This window comes from Aquarana catesbeiana, linkage group LG01 (assembly GCF_042186555.1).
Source record: "Aquarana catesbeiana isolate 2022-GZ linkage group LG01, ASM4218655v1, whole genome shotgun sequence".
In the NCBI taxonomy this organism is placed as follows: domain Eukaryota; kingdom Metazoa; phylum Chordata; class Amphibia; order Anura; family Ranidae; genus Aquarana; species Aquarana catesbeiana.
The window spans coordinates 420,108,133-420,130,062 of NC_133324.1; the positions used below are offsets into that span (position 1 = coordinate 420,108,133).

The 21,930-nt window shown below is 41.9% G+C and overlaps 1 protein-coding gene across 11 annotated transcripts in view; it reads right to left on the minus strand.

Annotated features, from left to right (window-relative positions):
• The window catches only part of NFIB (nuclear factor I B), a 595,118-nt gene that overhangs the window by 52,182 nt on the left and 521,006 nt on the right, over window positions 1-21,930 (minus strand). For 10 of the 11 annotated variants that reach the window (XM_073635597.1, XM_073635538.1, XM_073635590.1 and 7 more), the window contains one exon: window positions 69-207. In XM_073635597.1, the coding sequence (XP_073491698.1) occupies window positions 69-207 (139 nt within the window). Of the gene's footprint in view, window positions 1-41; window positions 208-21,930 lie in introns of all 11 variants that reach the window. The other variant, XM_073635625.1, reaches the window with a different exon arrangement.

The window sequence follows — 21,930 nt, forward strand, 5'->3', positions numbered from 1 at the left end:
TACAATTAAGATAATGTTTTCATAAATAAATGAGTTATAACATGCCATTGTTAGTGAATTAACCTCACCTTCAGTGGATGTAGTGATAGGCTTTGTGTCAGTCATGGTCAGTGTCACTGGTCTAACTGCACCATGATGGGGTGATGGGGCCAACACTGGAGTGAAGTGGCCAGGCACCTTCCCAACGACTTGCCCGCTGCTGTTGGGCTGTAAGAAATCATAGTAAATAGAAAACATTAGTATGTGCTGCAACTCATTATGAAGGTAATTCAACATTAATCAAAGAGATTAATTTAACAAGAAAGGCTGGAACATTTATGTTATCACAATCTTTAATTGAACAGGTCTTAAACCACCATTCTTTCCGCTCTCATCACAAGTTCCCTGGGTGCCTGTGATCAAACACTGTTCAAGTTATTTCAGTGTTCTACACATTTTGCCTCAGGACTGTAAATGTATTTACCTTTAGGAAAAACTTTAGCAAAGGTAGGTTCCCTGCTGTTTGCTGTCACAGAGATCATACAGATCTGTGCAGTGAAAGCTGCCTATAAAGTCATATTATATTATAAAAAGCAAGTCTGTCAGTTTAGACCACTATATCCTTTAATTGGCTATGACACAGAAGTTATCCAAGCTTCAGTCTGCTGAGGAAGGAGTTTAATGTTCAAACTATGCAAATCAAGAGATTTCTACTTCGGCTAGGCACAAATATAGGAAACAGTTTGGATTTGCATGCAAATATTGTTTTTGGAAATCTATATGTATAGACATGCATATCTATGTTGCCGACATGTATATGTCTATGCTAAGAAGCCACATTGGTATGAGCTGCTTTCACATTTGTTTTGTTGAATAGAAAAGACTGAAACATAGTAAAATACACTATATATGGTTCTTTCTGCATTACCATTAGTTTATGTGAACCCTTAAAACACAATGCTAATGCTATAAAACTCATCGAGCCTGCTTTTTCCACAACACATGGCACAAGTTATGAATGGACCAGACTGATTTGTATTACAAGTCTACATTTGCTATGGTCTCCTTGTAGAAGAGCCTAATATCGCTCGGAACCCTTATTAGTGTGAACGCAGGTTCACTGCATTTTCTTGCACCGGCAGACCAAAAATATACATATAACTTGCATGTGTTTTTGGTACCCTAGCTATGTGCACAGCCTTGGGAAACCTCAGTGCTTTGTCAAGTTTACACAGCATACTAGACACAAGATACAGGGTATAGATGTTTTAAACTGACAGAGTCACTTTAAGCCATAACTTGGATTCAAGTATGCCAGACTTTGGAAAATAGTCCTCTAAGCAAAAACATAAAAGATTCTTTATAAGATTAATATGCTTGTCTATTAAAAAGCATCACAATTAACAACTTAATAGGCAATTTCTAAAATCAACAGATTTACAGCTTTTACATTTTCAAATTTGTGCCCAGAAGCCTAATCCTAGCCTGGGAAGAATAATGAAATCTCTTCTAAAAGAAATGAATTGAAGTGACATTCAAGAGTAAAATAAAGTTAAAACTGAACAGAGGGAAAGTTGTAACCATACATACTGACAGCCAGACTAGCAGCAGTTGTTAATGTGTCTATTGAAACTGTCACAAAAGACAAAACAATAGAAAATACTATACCAGCTACATAGAATTCCATTACAATAGAGTAATTCAGACACACAAATAATCACTACAAGCATTTCAAGAAATTATGTTTGGGGGAAAAAAGGGCAAAGTGCAGATTAAGATATGTTTTCCACGAGTCTTTGGTCTAGATGTGCTTAGCTATGTTACTGAGATCTTGTGGGACACAATTATAGTCATTAGATGACGGACATGCAGACATTTTTAAGCATTTTGACCCCCAAAAAATATTTTTCTGCATTTTGTGTACATAAACACAAAAAGACAAACCCCAGTATGATTCGTATATTGGTACCTACTTTATCTAGTAAAGTCTGAGGTTACTCTCAGACAACTGGATTATTGACCAGTACTTACAACACTGGCAGACTCAAATAACAAATCAACGATTGTTTATGGGTACCATTATATAGTATACTCCATTAGGCTCAAAAAGCAAATCCAGCCAAATCGTCTGACTGCAAGGGCAGCATGATGATTGTCTTTGAAAATAATGTAGATTTTGCTAAATCATATAGAACTTGATGAAGGGTGGGGCTGGAGAACCAGAGGGTGATGCTACCAGTCGGATAATGCAGTCCCCTGACCATCTATGGACTAAGCGCTGGTACACAGGATCTGGAATACTCCCATGTTTGGGAGGATTTAAACTGCAAACTTCCCTGAGCACCGCGTGGCCTGTAATAAAGAGACTTCCAGCAGTTGGGAAGTGTAAAAAAACAGGAGCTTGGGATTTTTAAGCTACCCCACCATATATCCCCCCCCCCCATATACATTTCAATGGGTAATTTTAAAATTTGGGTAGGGTGAACACTGAAAAGAATATATCTAAAGCTGGCCATGCATGGATCTGTTCATCCAGTGGGCTGATCAAAAAAACTGAATAGATTCCCCAATCCACACAAATGGGATGGATGGAGGAATCCTCCCTGCTATGCTATTGTATTCTGACAGTGGAAATCCTCTGCTGGCAGACTATACTGATCAGAGCTGCTTGGCTGCAGGGTTGATCAAGCCCTTTTGTGAGAAGTTAGTCATTACATCGACTTCTCATGAACATGAATGGCCATAGGTGGATCAAAATTCACCCAGTCCCTGCTGAACCAGCCAAATTTCGATCCATCTTTGGCCAGATAGAAAAAAAAAAAGGATAAGCACTACAAATATTTCTACATTAAAGATAACTACACTCTAATGCCCTGTACACACGGTCCGATTTTCCGATGGAAAATGTCCGATCGGAGCGTGTTGTCGGAAATTCCAACCGTGTGTGGGCTCCATCGGACATTTTCCATCGGATTTTCCGACACACAAAGTTGGAGAGCAGGAGATAAAATTTTCCGACAACAAAATCCGTTGTCGGAAATTCCGATCGTGTGTACACAAATCCAACGGACAAAGTGCCACGCATGCTCAGAATAAATAAAGAGATGAAAGCTATTGGCCACTGCCCCATTTATAATCCCGACGTACGTGTTTTACGTCACCGCGTTCAGAACGATCGGATTTTCCGACAACTTTGTGTGACCGTGTGTATGCAAGACAAGTTTGAGCCAACATCCGTCGGAAAAAATCCTAGGATTTTGTTGTCGGAATGTCCGAACAAAGTCCGACCGTGTGTACAGGGCAATACAATTTAGCAACAGCATATAAATTCTAGTCGTATGCCAATGTTAACTTTTCAATAGGACTCGGACAATAGCAAGGCTGTTAAGGACAGACAAAAATTGCTGTTTTCAGATGAAATATTAACCTGTAATTAACAGCTGCCCAATATACATTTTTTTCATGCTGAATCCTGCACCAAGGTCCTGATTCTAGAAGGAGATTATAAACACACATACTGTACGTCCAATATAAATTCCTTCATTCTTGTTCCTTAATGTAATAAAATAAAGCTCTACTAACTACTTAGATATCTCTTAAATTAAACATTTTTTTCTTTTTCATTTCTAATAATAGACAACATTGTACAACATTCTAATCATATAGACATAACATGACTATATCTTTAAGGAAAAGATTTGAAAATATGTTTTGATTCCGTTGCCACTAAAATGCTAACACAGAACACTTGGTCAGGAAAAAGGTCAGTACAGATGTAACGGCTGCCTTTTTGTTTAACTTCACCCTGTGTAAATATATAATGTGATGGTAAATATTATTACTACTATTCCTTTATTATTTGGACTGGAATTTTTCAATAAAACATGTCAAAAAGAAAACAAACACATTTTCATTTGGATTAGACAACATTTTATTTCAAATAAAAAGATGTTTGTGTGTTTTGCTTTGTGCCATGTTAGAGGAAATTTGGAAGGCCCGGAATATATTTTTACAAGTGTGGCGTGCAAATTGGAGAAAATAATAATAACATGGACAGATTCTTTATCATTTATTGACGCAGCATTCTCCGACAACGATTTGGCGTCATGTGGGAGTGCGAGGTCAGACTTTTTCTCTTGCTTAGGACTCAGGTGCTAAACTGCAGCAAAGAGCTTTCCAATAAAGGCATCTGGCTGCTTGGCAAGCTCTGGAGCCAGTTGTGATCACAGCTTTGGGGCTGCCTTGGGGTACACCATTTGTCTTGGATGCTAATCAAGTTTGTAATCACTGTTTTGGCCATGACAACCACTTGCTATTTTACATTATAAATACTCAATCTATATCCACCTCTGAAAGCATGGAAATAAAAGTGCAGGGCTCCTGTGGAAATAAGGTAAATTAATGTTTTCCTGCTCAAAAAGTAGGCACAGGACTATTTGGAATTGTATGATGCAATGATAAGGAATAACCCAAATGAAACACATTTGCTGGAAAAAAGCCATATTGTAGTATTAAATAATTAGCTGAACATTCAGTGACCAAGATAAGTCAACAAAACCCATACACAGAATCTCTACATTTCCGTTAGACACTTTCTTAGACTTGGTAAACCTCCAAGTATTCAAATTACACAGATTATATCACTGTACTTAACAGGAAACATTTTAAGTGCTGCACATTATGTTAGCAGTAAATAAAATGGGCATCTTCACAATAAACTAATAAGAACAAACTAATAAGAACATTCCCGACTGCATTAAAGTAAATTGCCTGCACAGATCTCTGCTAAACATTTGTAAGACACCTTTACCTGCATTGAACACAAAATATAAAGAATACTGTTTGTGTGTGTGTGTATATATATATATATATATATATATATATATATATATATATATATATATATATATATATATATATATACAGCGGGTATTGACCATGTCACCGTTTTTCTAGCTAAATATATTTCTAAAGGTACTATTGACGTGAAATTTTCACATGTCGGTAACAACCCATGCAATCCATACATACAAAGAAACCAAAACAAATAAGTTCAGAAATTAAGTTATGTGTAATGAAATGGAATGACACAGGGAAAAAGTAGTCAACACACTAATGGAAATGTATTTAATACTTCGTACAAAATCCTTTGTTGGTAATGACAGCTTCAAGATGCCTCCAATATGGAGAAACTAGTCGCATGCATTGCTCAGGTGTGATTTTGGCCCATTCTTCCACATAAAGTTTTCAAATCTTGAAGGTTCCTTTGGTATCTTCTATGAAATCTGATTTTTAGTTCTTACCAGAGATTTTCTTTTGGATTCAAGTCAGGTGATTGGCTGGGCAATTCTAGCAGCTTTATTTTCTTTCTTCGAAACCAACTGAGAGTTTCCTTGGCTTTGTGCTTGGGATCATTGCTTTGCTGAAATGTCCACCCTCGTTTCATCTTCATAATCCTGGTAGATAGCAGCAGATCTTTATCAAGAATGTCTTGGTACATTTTTCCATTCATCCCTCCTTCAATGACATGAAGTTTGCCAGTACCGCATGCTGAAAAACAGCCCCACACCATGATGTTCCCACCTCCAAATGTCACTGTTGGTATAGTGTTTTTGGGTGATGTGCAATGCCATTTGACCTCCAGACATGGTGTGTATTATGGCATGCAAAGAATTCAATCTAGGTCTCATATGACCAGACTATATTCTCCCAGTATTTCACAGGCTTGGTTAAATGTTGTGCAACAAACTTTAAATGAGCTTCAACATGTTTTTTGTTCAGCAATGGAGTCTTGCATGGGGAGCGTATATTACTTATTGTTTTCTTTAAAACAATTGTACCTGCTAATTCCAGGTCTTTGTGAAGCTCTCCACAAGTGGTCCTTAGCGCTTGTAAAACTCTTCTGATAATTATTTTCACTACTCTATCAGATATCTTGCAAGGAGCACCTGGTCATGGCTGGTTTATGGTTCTTTCCGTTTTTGGATTATGGCCCACAACAGTTCTCACTGGAACATTCAGAAGTTTAGAAATACTTCTGTAATCAATGACATCAGTATCTTTTGCAACAATAAGGTTTAGGAAGGTTTAGAGAGAGCTCTTAGCTTTTATGCATGATGAGATGTTTCTTGTGTGACACCTTGGTAATGAGATACCTTTTTATAGGCCATCAGTTGAGGCTGAACCAGCTGATATTAATTTTCACTGACAAGGGGCAGGATTGCTTTCTAATTACTGATAGATTTCAGCTGGTATCCTGGCTTTCCATGCCTTTTTTTACATCCCTTTCTTCATGTGTTCAATACTTTTTTCCTTGTGTCATTCCATTGTATTACACATAACTTAATTTCTAAATTTATTTGTTTTGGTTTCTTTGTATGTATGGATTGCATGGGTTGTTACCTACTGTCATGGACGCATGGCGCTTAGACCTGCAACAGGACTCAGGTGCATCCCAGTCAACAGGCTTCCAGCAGCGAACAGACATGCGCCAATGCGCATGCACCGATCGGGGAGAGCGTGCACAGTAACGCTGCCTTGGCGACCAGTGGCCTTTAAAAGGGGTTCCTACTGTTCAGTCCTTGCTGTCTGATCTGCAGCTTATCCTGTGACCTGTTCCCGCATCTGCACCTGATCTCATACTGACCCGGCTCTCTGACCTCGCTGCTGTCTCCAATCCTGATCTTTGGCTTGGCCTGCATCCAGCTGACCTGCATCCCGCTGACCTGCATCCAGCTGACCTGCATCCTCAGCACTTCAGCCAGTTCCAGCCTCTCCCAGTGATCATCATCTCTAGTTCCAGAGAACTCAGCAGGCACTCTTACCTCACTGCGCTCCTACGGTCATTGTCCCAAACTCCAGTGACCCAGGAACTAGGGCTGTACGAGAGGTCTCCCTCTGCACGTCAGGCTCACCTCTGAGGTACGTGTCAGTATCAGACAGCCATGCCCGAACCTGCAAGAGGGACCTCCACTACTGATGAGATCTGCCAACTTCTCTCAGCCCTCACTCAAGAGGTGAAATCCCTCCAGGACGGCTATGAATGCCTAGAGAGACAAGTGCAATTCCGGACGACCACTACAGACCTTCCTCCTAGCGGGATATTGACAGAGGCTACCTCCGCACCCTCTGTATTGATGTTACCTCCAGTGCCAAGGGTCCCAATCCCGGAGAAGTTCTCCGGGGATTGAAGCAAGTTTTGGGCCTTCCGCAATGCATGCGAGTTATACTTCTCCTTACTGCCTTTAACCTTTTCACAGGAAACCACCAAGGTGGGGTTTGTTGTCTCACTTCTGCTAGGAGAACCACAAACCTGGGCCCATCATCTGCTGGAAGGACGCCATGTTTCGCTGGACTCTTTGTCATCCTTTTTCAACACCATGTCACTCTTATACGATGACCTCCAACGAATCTCCACTGCAGAGGCTGCTCTTCACGTGCTCCAGCAAGGCAACCTGGATGTTACCCCGAGTGGCCATGACCACCCGTCCTGTTTTCTCCAGACCAGTCCCAGTTAATCCTGCACCAACTAAACAGACACCGGACTTTTCTAAACCTATGCAGGTCGGACTAATAAGACCCTCATTGTCCGCCAAGGAACGATTATGTCGGCAACAGCTTAATCTCTGCCTGTACTGCGGGGAGTCGGCCACTATGTACATTCATGTCCTGCCAAGTTCCGTAGATATTTGTCCATCTCCTCTACCAGTCATCCGGCACCCTCTACCAACTCTACTCACCTGGCTCTAGCCATCTCATTTCAGCTTCCAGGAAGGACTGTGTCTGTTACTGCAATAACAGACTCTGGTGCTTGCAGTTGTTTTATTGATGTGAACTTTGCTAACCAACAACGCATCCCATTCCAGCACAGGGCACAAGGACTTTCCATCTTTCTGGTGGATGGGTCCCGTATTAAACCTGGCCAGGTGACCCAGGAGACTCCTACACTGCCTGTGGTCACTGCCTCGGACCATAAGGAACTGCTAAAACTTGATGCAATTGTGTCCCCTCTGTTCCCGGTCATCTTGGGTCTACCATGGCTTCAGGCTCACAACCCGCGAATTGACTGGGGCTCCATAGAAATCAAATTTCAATCTCCCTACTGTCAAAAACACTGTCTGCCCTTACCTCCCAAGGTGTCTGGCCCTCTGCTGTGCCTGGAAGCTGACTCAGAGTTACGCTCAGCAGTACCTGAACAGTACCATGAGTTCTTAGACATTTTTAGTAAACGAGGTGCAAAGACTCTTTCTCCCCACCGTTCTTACGATTGCCTGATCGAGTTGCTGCCTGGAGCCGAAATCCCCTTCGAGCGGATTTTCCCCCAATCTGAGCGGGAGTTGGAGGTATTAAAGGAGTATGTGGACAAAAATCTGAAGAGGGGATTCATCCGACCATCTACCTCCCTGGCTGGGGCAGGAATCTTTTTTGTAGAAGAAAAGGACCACTCATTGTGTCCTTGTGTGGACTACCGGGAGCTGAATAAAGTCACGGTCAAGAACCGGTACCCTTTACCCCTGGTGCCCAAGCTTTTTCAAAGACTAAGAATTACTGTTGTGTTCACCAAACTCGATCTTCGAGGGGCCTACAATTTGGTTCGTATTCGTGCAGGGGATGAATGGAAAACGGCCTTCTGTACCAGGTTTGGTCACTATGACTATCTAGTGATGCCCTTCGGCCTGTGTAATGCCCCTGCCACCTTCCAGCACTTTGTAAATGATATCTTCAGAGACTGCCTAGATATCTTCATAATAGTCTACTTAGATATCCTGATCTTTTCCACATCCTTGGAGCAGCACCGGAAACACATCAAGATGGTACTCTGCCGACTCCGTCAGCATGGGCTATACGCCAAACCAGAAAAATGTGAGTTCGAATGGCAGAGTATCCAGTTCTTGGGCCTAGTAATTTCCACAGAAGGGTTCAAGATGGACCCACAAAATTTTACAGGTGTCCTGGACTGGCCTGCACCCTCAGACAAAAAGGGGGTGCAGCGTTTTGTTGGCTTTGCAATTTTTTACAGAAGGTTTATTAAAGGATTCTCTGCTATCATTTCCTCGATCACCCAGCTAACAAAACAAAACATCCGATTCCACTGGAATTCCAAGGCACAAGCCGCTTTTTCTACTCTAAAGGGACTTTTTACCTCTGCCCCCATCCTGAGCCATCCGGATCCCTCTCTCCCTTACTTACTCGAGGTTGACGCTTCAGAAACAGTAGTGGGGGCAGTTATCTCTCAGCGCCAAGGACTCAAGGATCTTATGCACCCTATAGCCTTCTTCTCCCATAAGCTTTCTCTTGCCAAGAGGAATTACGACATAGGTGATTGTGAACTTTTGGTCATTAAAGCCGCACTCGAAGAATGGCAATACCTGCTGGAGGGAGCGGCACATCCCATACTTATCTACACGGATCACAAAAATCTGGAATATCTGCAAACTGCCAAACGTCTGAAGCCGCACCAAGCACGGTGGGCGCTATTCTTTCCAGATTTTCATTTCATATCACCTACCGGCTGGGGTCAAAAAACATCAAGCCAGACACTTTCTCTCGCATGTACGATGACCCCAAAGAAACCTCAGATACTATTTTATCTCAAGGCAACTTTCTGCTTCTCCAGACAGATCTGATGTCCGGTCTAAAACAAGCCTCAGTGGGGGTGTCCTGTCCACCAGGAGTGACCCTGATACCCAAGGATGGGATGCTTTGGAAAGACAATAACATTTTTGTACCAGAGAGGTTCCAGACAAATGTACTGAGCCTATGTTACGACCACCCTCTGGCCGGCCATTTTGGGGTCCACAAGACTCTCTAACTAATTCAGCGCATGTTCTGGTGGCCGAAGCTCGAGAGAGATTGCAGGAAATATGTCAAGTCATGTGTCATCTGTACCCAAAGCATGTCTGCCAGGACCAAGTCCTAGGGTCTCCTCAGAACATTACCAATTCCTGACAGACCCTGGAGCATGATTGCCATGGACTTTATAGTTGAGCTACCCCCTTCTGAAGGACATACGGCCATCTTTGTAGTGGTCCAAGATGGCCCACTTCATACCCCTAAAGAATACACCTTCTGCCATGGAAACCGCTCGGGTGTTTATCTGGGAGATCGTAAGACTACATGGGGTGCCAACAAACATTGTATCTGACAGGGGAGTCCAGTTTACCTCTCACTTCTGGAAATCACAATGTCAAATCCTGAAAATTGAACTTTCCATGTCATCTACTTTCCACCCCCAGACTAATGGACAGACTGAGAGGACAAACCAGACCCTGGAGCAGTACATCCGTTGCTTTACCACGTTTGTCCAGGATGATTGGATAGCACTATTACCCCTAGCAGAATTTGCTTTCAATAATGCCAGCCATTCGGTCACAGGTCAGTCACCATTCTTTGCAAACTATGGATTCCATCCTGTCTTCCTCCCTAACATTATCCCGGAATCTTCAGTTCCAACAGTACAAAGCACTGTCAAGTTTCTGCGTCGCAACAACAAGTTGTTGCAAGAAACTACGGCCAAACGCTGGCAACCAACCAGAGGCTATATGACAGAAAGAGAAGAGGGGAATTACGCCTCCAACCAGGTGATCAGGTGTGGTTATCCACTAAAACCTCAGAATGGCTTGCCCCTCGAAAAAGCTGGCACCCAGATTTATTGGCCCTTTCCCAATTAAAAAGAAATTGAATGAGGTCTCTTATGAACTTACCTTGCCTGATTCGTTCAAAGTTCACCCAGTGTTCCACATGTCCCTGCTGAAACCCACAGTACCTGCCCCCTTCCCGGACAGAGGATCGGGGTCACCTGAACCCGTAATGGTTAATGGGGACGAAGAAGATGAGGTAGAGGCTGTCATAGACTGCAGTAATCAACTTCAATATTTGATCAAGTGGAGGGGGTAGTCACCCCCAAAAAAAGAACTCTTTTGGGCACCCGGAGGTTGCCCTTAAGGAGGGAGCAATGTCATGAACACACAGCTCTTGAACCTGCAAAAGGGCTCAGGTGCATCCAAGTCAACAGGCTTCCAGCAGGGAACAGACGTGTGCCAATACGCATGCACGTGTGCCGATCGCGTAAAGCGTGCACAGTAACGCTGCCTTGGCGCTCAGTGGCCTTTAAAAGGGGCTCCTACTGTTCAGTCCTTGCTGTCTGATCTGCAGCTTATCCTGTGACCTGTTCCTGAATCTGCACCTGATCTCATACTGACCCGGCTCTCTGACCTCGCTGCTGTCTCCAGTCCTGACCTTTGGCTTCCTTGACCCTGCTCTGTTTACCTGTCTCCCTGATCTTCCGTTGCCAAAACCAGCCTGAACTCTGGCCATCCTTTGCCTGCCGATTCTGCCTGAACTGATCCACTGTCTGGCTTGTCTGACCTTGCTCCTGCCTGCTGTGTGCACCCGCGTGCGCTTGTTGCTTGCTGGCACACCTGCATTCAGCTGACCTGCGTGCTGCTGACCTGCATCCAGCTGACCTGCATCCCGCTGACCTGCATCCTCAGCACTCCAGCCAGTTCCACCCTCTCCTCAGCAGGCACTCTTACCTCACTGCACTCCTACGGTCACTGTCCCAAACTCCAGTGACCCGGTAACCAGGGCTGTACGAGAGGTCTCCCTCTGCACGTCAGGCTCACCTCCGAGGTACGTGGTACATGTCCAAGGTACGTGTCACCGACATGTGGTGAAAAGTTCATGTCAATAACACCTTTAAAAATATATTTACCTAGAAAAACGGTGACATGCTCAATACTTATTTTATCTGCTGTATATATATATATATTGGCCTCACTACAGAGGTTTCACTGAACTGCATATATTGAATGTATGAATACAGCGGTGCAAGTCTTACACACCTTTTTTTTTATTTGTGAATGTGCTTAATAATTACATTTGTATAATTGGTGGCTTAGATGGTGCTACTTTTTGGGGTTTTGGAAAACAATTGTTAGTTTTCTATTGGTTTGGACCAGAAGAAGATATGATATAAACATTGAAAACAATTAATGTCTCATGAGCCCAGTTTGACTGTGGTAACTATATGCCCTGTCCTTGCAAATGTTTGGGAAATGGTCAACTATCAGATTGCTAGCCATATGTTTTATGGCTGGATCTTTGTATATACAACATTATGAGATCACTGTTAGAGCCGATACTATCACTTTACCATAATATCCAACCTCCAATCATGTAAATGGGCCGTGGAATGCACAGCTTGCTCAATGCATGTTTTTTTGGTTGTTACAATTTGTTGTAGTTAAAAGCATAAAAAGAAAATTCCCTCTTTGTGTTTTTCATTGAAATCAACATGAGCTGTGTTGCACTAAACTAATTTTCCCCTACATTTTCAATTGAATGACATAGCTGTTTCACTATAATCAGTGCAGTGGTAATGTAATTACACCACAAAATTGCTGTGGGGACTGCAAGACAGCTCAGTTGCTTGTCCTAACAATCTAAATGAAAGCATTACTGAGCATGGCTGGAGAGGAACAGTTTATTCTAGGTAAAAACTGGCATGGTATCTGCATTTTCATCTGCACTCCTGTGATCATATCACATACATTTTTATTCTTAAGAGTTTACCTTTTCTTGGAAGGAAGTTTTTTTTTTTACAAAAATAATTTTACCGTGTATACTTGAGTTATTTTGGAATTTCCTTATATTGGTATTAAACCACAACATAAACACAACATAAATTTAAATTTTCTAAAATTTCTCTCTGCAGCAGTCTGGTACACCCTTGCCTTGTCTTCACTATAGCTCTGCAATCAGAATTATTTTAGATTTAAAGGGTTGTATTATCAATGAACAGCAAACAGAGCTTAAGCTAACCACAAAGGACACTACCACCACAACTGCAGTCACAAAAAAATCTCTATCAGCCTGGTTGAATTGTATGAGAACCCCCTCAAACCTATGCTTTGTGGTAACACAAGATCATTTTTTTGTTGCCATGCAGGGCAGCACATTCTAAGTTAATGGGCTGCCTTAACGTAGCACACAATAAAGCGGAGTTCCACCCAAAAGTGGAAGTTCCGTGTTAAGCACTCCTCACCCCCTTTTATTCCACATTTGGTATGTCATTTGTTTGGCGGGCTAGCAGGTACCTAGTTTTGACAGGTACCCAGCTCCCACGTCCAATTGGGCCGCCTCTCTTCCTGGGACATGTCACAGGTCCCAGAAGATAGCCCGGCTATTGAGGAGGCACAGTGCGACTCACAAATATGCCGTGCACACCCAGCTGTGAAGCTGCAAGCTGTCACAGCCGGGTGCCCACACTTGTAATGCCTACCCCGGGGAAAGGCGAGCGAGAGAACGCATCGCTGGATCGTGGGACAGGTGAGTGTCTTTATTAAAAGTCAGCAGGTACACTTTTTGTAGCTGCTGACTTTGAATAAACAAAAAAAACACTTGAACTCCGCTTTAATGTTAAAGTAGAAGTCCACCCTAACACTAAAATCCCTGCATCTACAGACATCCATGATCTAACACTAATCTATCTAGCCCTGTAAAGAAGAAATCAGTATACATACCTTTTCTAAAGCCAATCCAACCCAATCCCACGCTGAGCTGTCAGGTGCAGCTTCGCTGTGGTGGCGGGTGCAGAGGAGGCAGCCGACAATGGAAGCCCCATAGTAAGTATTTGGGTGACATCACTTCCTATTCAATTCACAGCCATTGTCGGCCGTGTCCTCTGCAGAGCTTCTTTCCCGCTGGAGACCGGATTAGATCGTCTTCAGAAAAGGCATGTATACTGATTTCTTCTTTACAGGATTAGATAGATTAGTGTTAGATCATGGATGTCTGTAGATGCATGGATTTTAGTGTTAGGGTGGACTTTAAAATTATTCCAACTGAGTTGAAAACACAGGTCTCTGTTTGGTGAATACCATTAGGGATGCTTACCTCTGTTCCAAGGTCTCAATGCTTGTATTATGCTGCATCTACTATTTTGTTACACCTATATACTCAGCACCATTGAGTACAGTAACTTAGGTGCAGTTCATATGTAATCAAACTGCAAAAGAAGCTGCATTTGGGAACACATAAGTGAGGATGATCAATGAAACAACAATTTACCTGCAAACTGGTACATGAACCAAACAGGCCAAAACATGACCATACAATAATAATAATACTAATAATAATTATTATTATTATTATTATTATTAATAATAATACATTTTACATATTACTTTTTTGAATAACATTACATCAGCATTGTCTATGAAAGCCTTGAGCTATAAATTCATAGGCTGATTAGGTCTATTACAGACTACACACAGTGTGATCTCTTCTGCAGACACAAGCCTTACACATATTATTGCATGTACTGAAGCCAAACAAACCACAGAGCGCAGTATGTTTCATCAGGCCCTCTGAGACGTTTTACAGCTGTTGCCTCACTTAACAGCAGATGCTTTGCTTTCTGACCTTTTTTGCAGCACTGTCCTCTGTATCACATTGAGTACCATGCCAGGATAGCTGTGCTGTCAGCACATCTTGCAATCCTGCTGTTGTAGCTTGCATCCCCAGATGCCCTGACTTCTATGATGATCGAACTGTTCACAAATCTTGTTTGGTATGTTTGTGAATTCTGCACTGGCAGAGCGTTCGTTTTCATCTATAAGAATACTATACTTTTGTAAATGTTTAGACTTGATTGTCAGGAAGCAGGCAATAAATACAAATTTATTTTCAGATCAAGTTAAACAATACAAGTTAACTGTAACCTAATTTAGCCAACAATGGACAGTGCAGGTTTTGGCCAATCCAAAGTTTACAGCAAGGCCCATGATAACTGCTACGTGAAAGGTTTGTATAGCCAAAACTTTTAGTACTGAATAGCGTGCAGAAGGATTAAACACCTCTGTCAGTTTATTTTGGCTCTGTTTACAACTGGGGAAATTTATCTTCACTTCCTGTTCAAGAGATCCAACAGGAAATTAGTGGATATCTCACAAATTAACAAATGTCCCCCTCCCCCACCCCCCTTGGAAGTCTTCCCCTTAAAGTGGTTGTAAATGTACATTTTTTTTTTAAATAACATACATCATACTTACCTCCTTTGTGCAAGGGTTTTGCACAGAGTGGCCCTGATCCTCCTCTTTTGGGGTCCCTCGTCGGTGCTCCTGGCACCTCCTCTTCTCGAGTGCCCTTACGGAGAGCCACATTTCATGGGGGCACTCGTGCGGGCGCGCTCCCAAGTCCTGCTGCTGCGTACACTGACACAGACAGCATGGCTCGGCCCCGCCCCTGGCTCCTGCTGCTATCAATCTATTGTCAGAACTAAAAATAAGGATCCCTCAAGGTGCAAATCCCTGCTAATGCCAGCTATGAATACATGTATAAATATATAAATAAACCCCTATACGCTTGAAACTGCAAAAAGGGGAGAAGGATTGGAGTGGGAGCTCTCGGTATCATATCATCAAAAACTCATAATAAAAACCCTGTTTGGGCTCAACCGACTCCAATGTCATAAAAGGGATAAGGAAAAGAGGAAAGGAGAAACAGCCCACTGTGCAAGTACAAAAAGTAACATTTTTTTATATCAAAAACACATAAATGGAATAGCCAATAATAAAAACTGAATCATTTATAACGTGTCAATCATACTGTGATAAAAAATCAATGTCCACCATTCTTGCCCCTATCCAGTGACAGTAATATATATAGCGAGGAATGTGAAAATACAATATCTTCAATCCTGAGCAACAATAACATAGAAATTGCATGCATGTGAATAGGATGTGGGGCTAAGTTGGTCCCCACGGGACCACACTACCTTTGACGCAGCTGGCGGTGACCGGCGAAACCGGTTAGGCTCTCTTTTTCCTTATCCACCTTGCCCGTGACTGGAGGATATCAACACTTGCGCATGCTTGACGGGCCTCATTGGAAATCAGCAATGGCACTGGCACTGAAGATTTGTCCTTCCATCACCACCTGATAAGTATTCATTTACTCTCTTTCTACTTTGGACTATATGCTTTGATCCATGTATGATCTCCCATGGACCAGGACTGTCAACTTGCATGCATATTCTGGATATCAAATTATGGTTTGCAACAGTGAGAGGGAGGTTACAGGACATTGTTTTGCATTCAAATCTCTGGCGTTTCATGCCACATACATACTGTGACTGTACCTTTCAATTCCATATACCTCCTCTAGACCACTTTTGACCCAGGGTGCTGTCCCTTCCCCTTTCATATCTCAGCAATTGCCCCCTTTTGGATACATCAAGGAATTAACACCTATCACAATATGCCAGTGTGCCTCTTTCCCAGGATGCAGGTCTGATGTTCCTAGGATCCATTTCCCATTGGGAGCCAACTTAGCTCCACATCCTATTCACATGCATGAAATTTCTATGTTTCAATTCATTATTGCTGCTCAGGATTGAAGATATTGTATTTTCACATTCCTCGCTATCTATATATTACTGTCACTGGATAGGGGCAAGAATGGTGGACATTGATTTTTCATCACAGTATGATTGACACGTTGTGTTCAATCTTTAATATTAGCTATTCCGTTTATGTGTTTTTGATATAATAAATTTTGACTTTTTGTACTTGCACAGTGGGCTGTGTTTTTCCTTTCCTCTTTTCCTTATCCCTTTTATGTCATTGGAGTCGGTTGAGCCCAAACAGGGTTTTTATATGAGTTTGTGATGCTATCAATCTATCCAATGAGGACCTGAGACAGCGGCTGGAGCTGCTGTGCTCGTCCCCATCGCTGGAACGATCGGGTTCAGGTAAGTAAAAGGGGGGCTCTGGGGGGCTGCTTCACTATAGAAGGTTTTCCACCTTAATGCATAGAATGCATTAAGGTGAAAAACCTTGAGGGTTTATAACCCCTTTAAATCTTTTTCAGGGGACAACTCTAAAATTTTACATTTCCCCTTGCTTTCTTGTGGGAATGGTTTACAATACAAATAGAGTGGTGAATCCCCCCACTGGGGTCATAGAAAGCAATAAAAACTTGACATAGAGTCTAACCCTTCCCCCACCTTATCCAAACATAAAAAAAAGGTTTTGCCCAGAGATGCACCTTAAAAGTGGAACTTCACTCTCTCACTCAACATTAACTATTGTAATTCTTTTGCTGCTAGCATTACTAAAATCGATAGGAAAGTATATCATATCAATTTTTCTTTTACATTTCTTCAATTACTTCCTGATTTTCAGGCCTAGGTAAATGATGCCATACATCCCAGGAGTCTTCAGGATGGGAGGAGGGGTATTCTCAGCTAAGCACACCCTCCTGTCTGCATGGCTGAGCTATGGGCAGATGGATTCCAGGAAGTAAATGCTACATGAATCATATGCCCTAACGATGGCCACAGCCAGAATTGCTAGAAAGTGATTTCTCAGCAAAATAAAACATGGAGACATGGATAGATGGGTGAGTTTGCTTTTAATATTAAGCTGAGGAGGAGCTGATCATGGAAGGTTTTTTGTACCTTTATACAGAGAATGCATTAAGGTAAAAAACCTCATGCCTTTAAAACCACTTTAAGGACTTGCAGAAAGCTTCAGCTCGTACCATGAACTGAAACCCTGTAGGTTTGTAGGAAATTTTCTTCTCATAGTCATAGTAGAGTCATATTTTAATGCTTAGCTTGCTGCATGTTATTACCACAGACTTTGCTTGCCTAAACATTGAGAATGACCCAGTGTAGGCTACAGTGTCCCTAAGTCCGGCGACAAATTCAAAAAGTACACTAAACATAACACATACAGTACACTGTAATCTTACCGATTACATTACTGTATCAAATCATTTCACTACCCTTTTATCCCTAGTGCTTTGTCCAATGTCCTGCATGCAGTTTTATATTATATATACTGTTCTTTCTGCCTGGAAACTTGAGATTGTCCATGGCAACCAAAACTGTCCCTTTACATCAAAAGTGGTTTTAGACCAGCTAGAAAACAGCGATAATAAATTAGAACACTTGCAGAATTGAGCGATAGTGATTAGTGAGGAAATTAATTTTATTATTATTATATTATTATTTTTTAGAATTATTTATAGTTATTTATTATATTATAATTTATGATTTCATGTTTAAAACTCTTACCTGGGATGTCTACTAGACTCTTGTTTGGACAGATTTAGGTGTGTTATTACTGAGAATTACAACTCTACAATATAAAACGCCAAATTTCTATGCAAAACAAAACAACGCGAAATTTCTATGCTTTGAGACGCAAAAATCTGACATAATCATACCGCCAGGGTGGCTACGTAAAACATACTTGGCTGTGTATTATATAACTAGCAATACTGCATCATAAATATATAGCAGAAAATGGAAACAAGAGAACACCTCTACAATTTTGATGTATTTAAAACACAATATTTATATGCAATTAAAAATGATATTCTATTGTTTTAACATGCCTTTTGCACGCTTTTTTTTTTTCAAGTTTATTATGTGATATCCAGCAAAATATATCTGCAATCCTTAGAAAACATGTAAATTTCACTTCTAAAATGTAAATTGTTGTTTGTAAACACATACAGAAAAATATATGCCTATTATTTTTATATTATTGGTCCTTTGCATGCAACTGGACAGCAAACTATACAGTAGCAATATAATTTTATACTGGTTCAATAAAAATGTCTGTAGCAAGCTAGACTGTCAAATAAAAATCTGCCCATATTGATGCCAAGTTCATTTTTGCAATAAATGTTAAAGACACTCAGAATATCTATCAGAACACATATGTAGACAGGGGTTAATATGGCAAAGGCAAGCAAAGGTTAAAATGTGTTTCACTGTATGAAAAAAGGTGAAATATGCTCCAATCAGAAATGCGACTTACTGTATAGTCTACATACTCAGAATTTGCAAATCTGCCTTTTTATACTACATATATATTTGACTGGTATTGGATTCAGAGATGTTTGATGTCTAAGTTTCTATGGGTGACTGTACTCCATTTTTTGCACTCTGTTTTAAAATGAGTCTAATAATGTACAGCTAAATTAAAAGTCTTAATAAAAGTACAATGCATAATGCAAATGCAGAATGCTAATGTTAGTAAATGGTAATCTGGATCAATAAAGGACACAAAACTACATCAAAACGTGGCTGTCATGCTTGGAATTAGAGATAAACAATAGGAATAAATACCAAAAAAACCTGCACTATGTGAACCTAAACTTCCAAACTAATCCTGTTGCTGCTGTTAATTTTATATTCCCTAATAAAGTGCATCAAACCACAGCTTCAAACAGTAATGTGTTCATTAATCACAATAATCAATACTCATGCAAAGATACTGTGCAAAAAAGGAATCAAAAAGAATCCCCCAAAAAACCCTAGCAGTATTGCATGTGGGTCTACTGCGCTTAAAAGAGAAGTATGGGCTTACAGGTTTTTCCCCATTATACTTACCTAGGTGGATGCAACATCGCCTCTTCACTGAGAACCGAGCGATCGAACACAGCCCATGGTTAGGTTCTCACAGATCCCCGAGTGGAGAGCTGCTGTCAATCAGCAATGAAGCGCTGAGCTGTGGAGGGGCGGGGAGCGGCCATCTCAGCGGTTCACCGAGATGCTGAGTCACCTATCAGTCCAGGCACCTGGTGGATCCAGACTTCCGAGGTCGGGATGATGCGGTGCCTGGACTGATCTTGGTGACGTCAGCAGAGAGAGGACATCAGACCGTTCTCTGCTGAAAACAGGAGTCCAAAACGAATTGCACTCCTGTGACCCTTAAATGAAACCCAGCCGAATGAGCTCAGACTGGACTTCTCCTTTAAGGTTGGTGAGCAGGGAGATGTAGTAACCGCAAGTCCTTCCAATCTTCCTATGGGCTGCAGATGTCTGGGAGGTCTGCACCATCACAGCTCATACATAGAAGGAGAGAGTTTGTATAGTGTAGTACATTCTTTGATTGTAAAAAGAGGTTTAAAATTACACTTATAGGGCGTACACACGGTCGGACTTTGTTCGGACATTCTGACAACAAAATCCTAGGATTTTTTCCGACGGATGTTGGCTCAAACTTGTCTTGCATACACACGGTCACACAAAGTTGTCGGAAAATCCGATCGTTCTAAACGCGGTGACGTAAAACACGTACGTTGGGACTATAAACAGGGCAGTGGCCAATAGCTTTCATCTCTTTATTTATTCTGAGCATGCGTGGCACTTTGTCCGTCAGATTTGTGTACACACGATCAGAATTTCCGACAACGGATTTTGTTGTCGGAAAATTTTATCTCCTGCTCTCCAACTTTGTGTGTTGGAAAATCCGATGGAAAATGTCCGATAGAGCCCACTCACGGTCAGAATTTCCGACAACACGCTCCGATTGGACATTTTCCATCGGAAAATCCGACCGTGTGTACGGGCCATTACAGTGTTCCAGAGAAAAATAAAACTTTCACATATATATAGCAGGGCAATCAGCTGGCTTCGGGTACTCGCTGGTTCACCGCGTTCTACCACTTGCGTTCCATCGCTTGCCTGACGAGGCATCACTAAGAGACCTGAATCTCAGTTGACGCATTTTGCCCCTCCCACAGGGCATTATAAAAGACTTTATATATGTGAAACTCTAAAGAGTATACACTGGTAGATTTTCTAACGAATGCTCATACAAATATTTGTGTGAACATTTATACAAAAGTTCTCAGTACATTTGACAGCTTGAAGAATGTCGTTTGAAAGTAACCTAAAATTTTGCTTGCTTTTAACATTTGATTTTGGAGTGAATGGATTTTCCTAGATGAAAACCACATGCACTGTTAGAAATTTGTTCATTCGAAAAAAAAAGTAAAAAAATGTAGCCTTCTTTTTGCATCTTCCTGTCGCTGTGATCAAAAACAAGTTTATTTGACACTACTAATGATTAGGAATGAGCATGCGGTTCGAGACGAATATAAGTTCAACTCGAACATTGGGTGTTCGCCCATTCGCCGAATACTGAACATTATGGGGCATTCGCGGGAAATTCGGAACGTGCCATAATGAACGGCAAAACCGTCAAAGCACTGCGAGATCGCAGTGCATTGACGGCTGCTGATTGGCCAAAGCATGCACTTGACCTGCATGCTTTGGCCAATCACAGTGTGCTCTGTTGTGAGAGCCATAACTGGCCAAAGGCCTTTGGCCAATCATGGCTCAGAGTCCACGCCCCACACTATTTAAGGCTGCTTACACGGTAGCCGTACATAGTTTTATGAATGAGAGCAGCAAAATGACATTTGGAAAGGAAAAAATGTAATTTAAAACTGCTCACGGCTGTAATGTATTGTCGGATACCGTCAATATAGATGAAAATCATTGAAAAAAATGGTATGGGTTCCCCCCAGTCCATTACCAGGCCCTTTGGGTCTGGTATGCATATTAAGGGGAACCCTGCACCCCAATAAAATAAAAAATTGCGTGGGGTCCCCCCAAAATCCATACCAGGCCCTTTGGGTCTGGTATGGATAATAAGGGGAACCCTGCGCCAAATTTTTTTTTAAAAATGGTGTAGCCCCCCCCCCCCAAAATCCATACCAGGCCCTTCAGGTCTGGTATGGATATTAAGGGGAACCCTGTGCCAAAATGTAAAAAAAATGGCATAGAGGCCCCCCCAAAAACCATACCAGACCCTTATCCTTGCACGCAACCTGGCAGGCCGCAGGAAAAGAGGTGGGGACGAGAGCGTGCCCCCCCTCCTGAACCAGACCAGGCCACATGCCCTCAACATGGGGAGGATGTTTTGGGGTCGCCCCCAAAGCACCTTGTCCCCATGTTGATGGGCACAAGGGCCTCATCCCCACAACCCTTGCCCGGTGGTTGTGGGGGTCTGCGGGCGGGGGGCTTATCAGAATCTGGAAGACCCCCAGATCCCAGCCCCCCCATGTGAATGGGTATGGGGTATTTGGGACAATTCCTTTATTAAAAAATAAAAACTGTCCTGCGATGTCCATTCACTTTGCCAC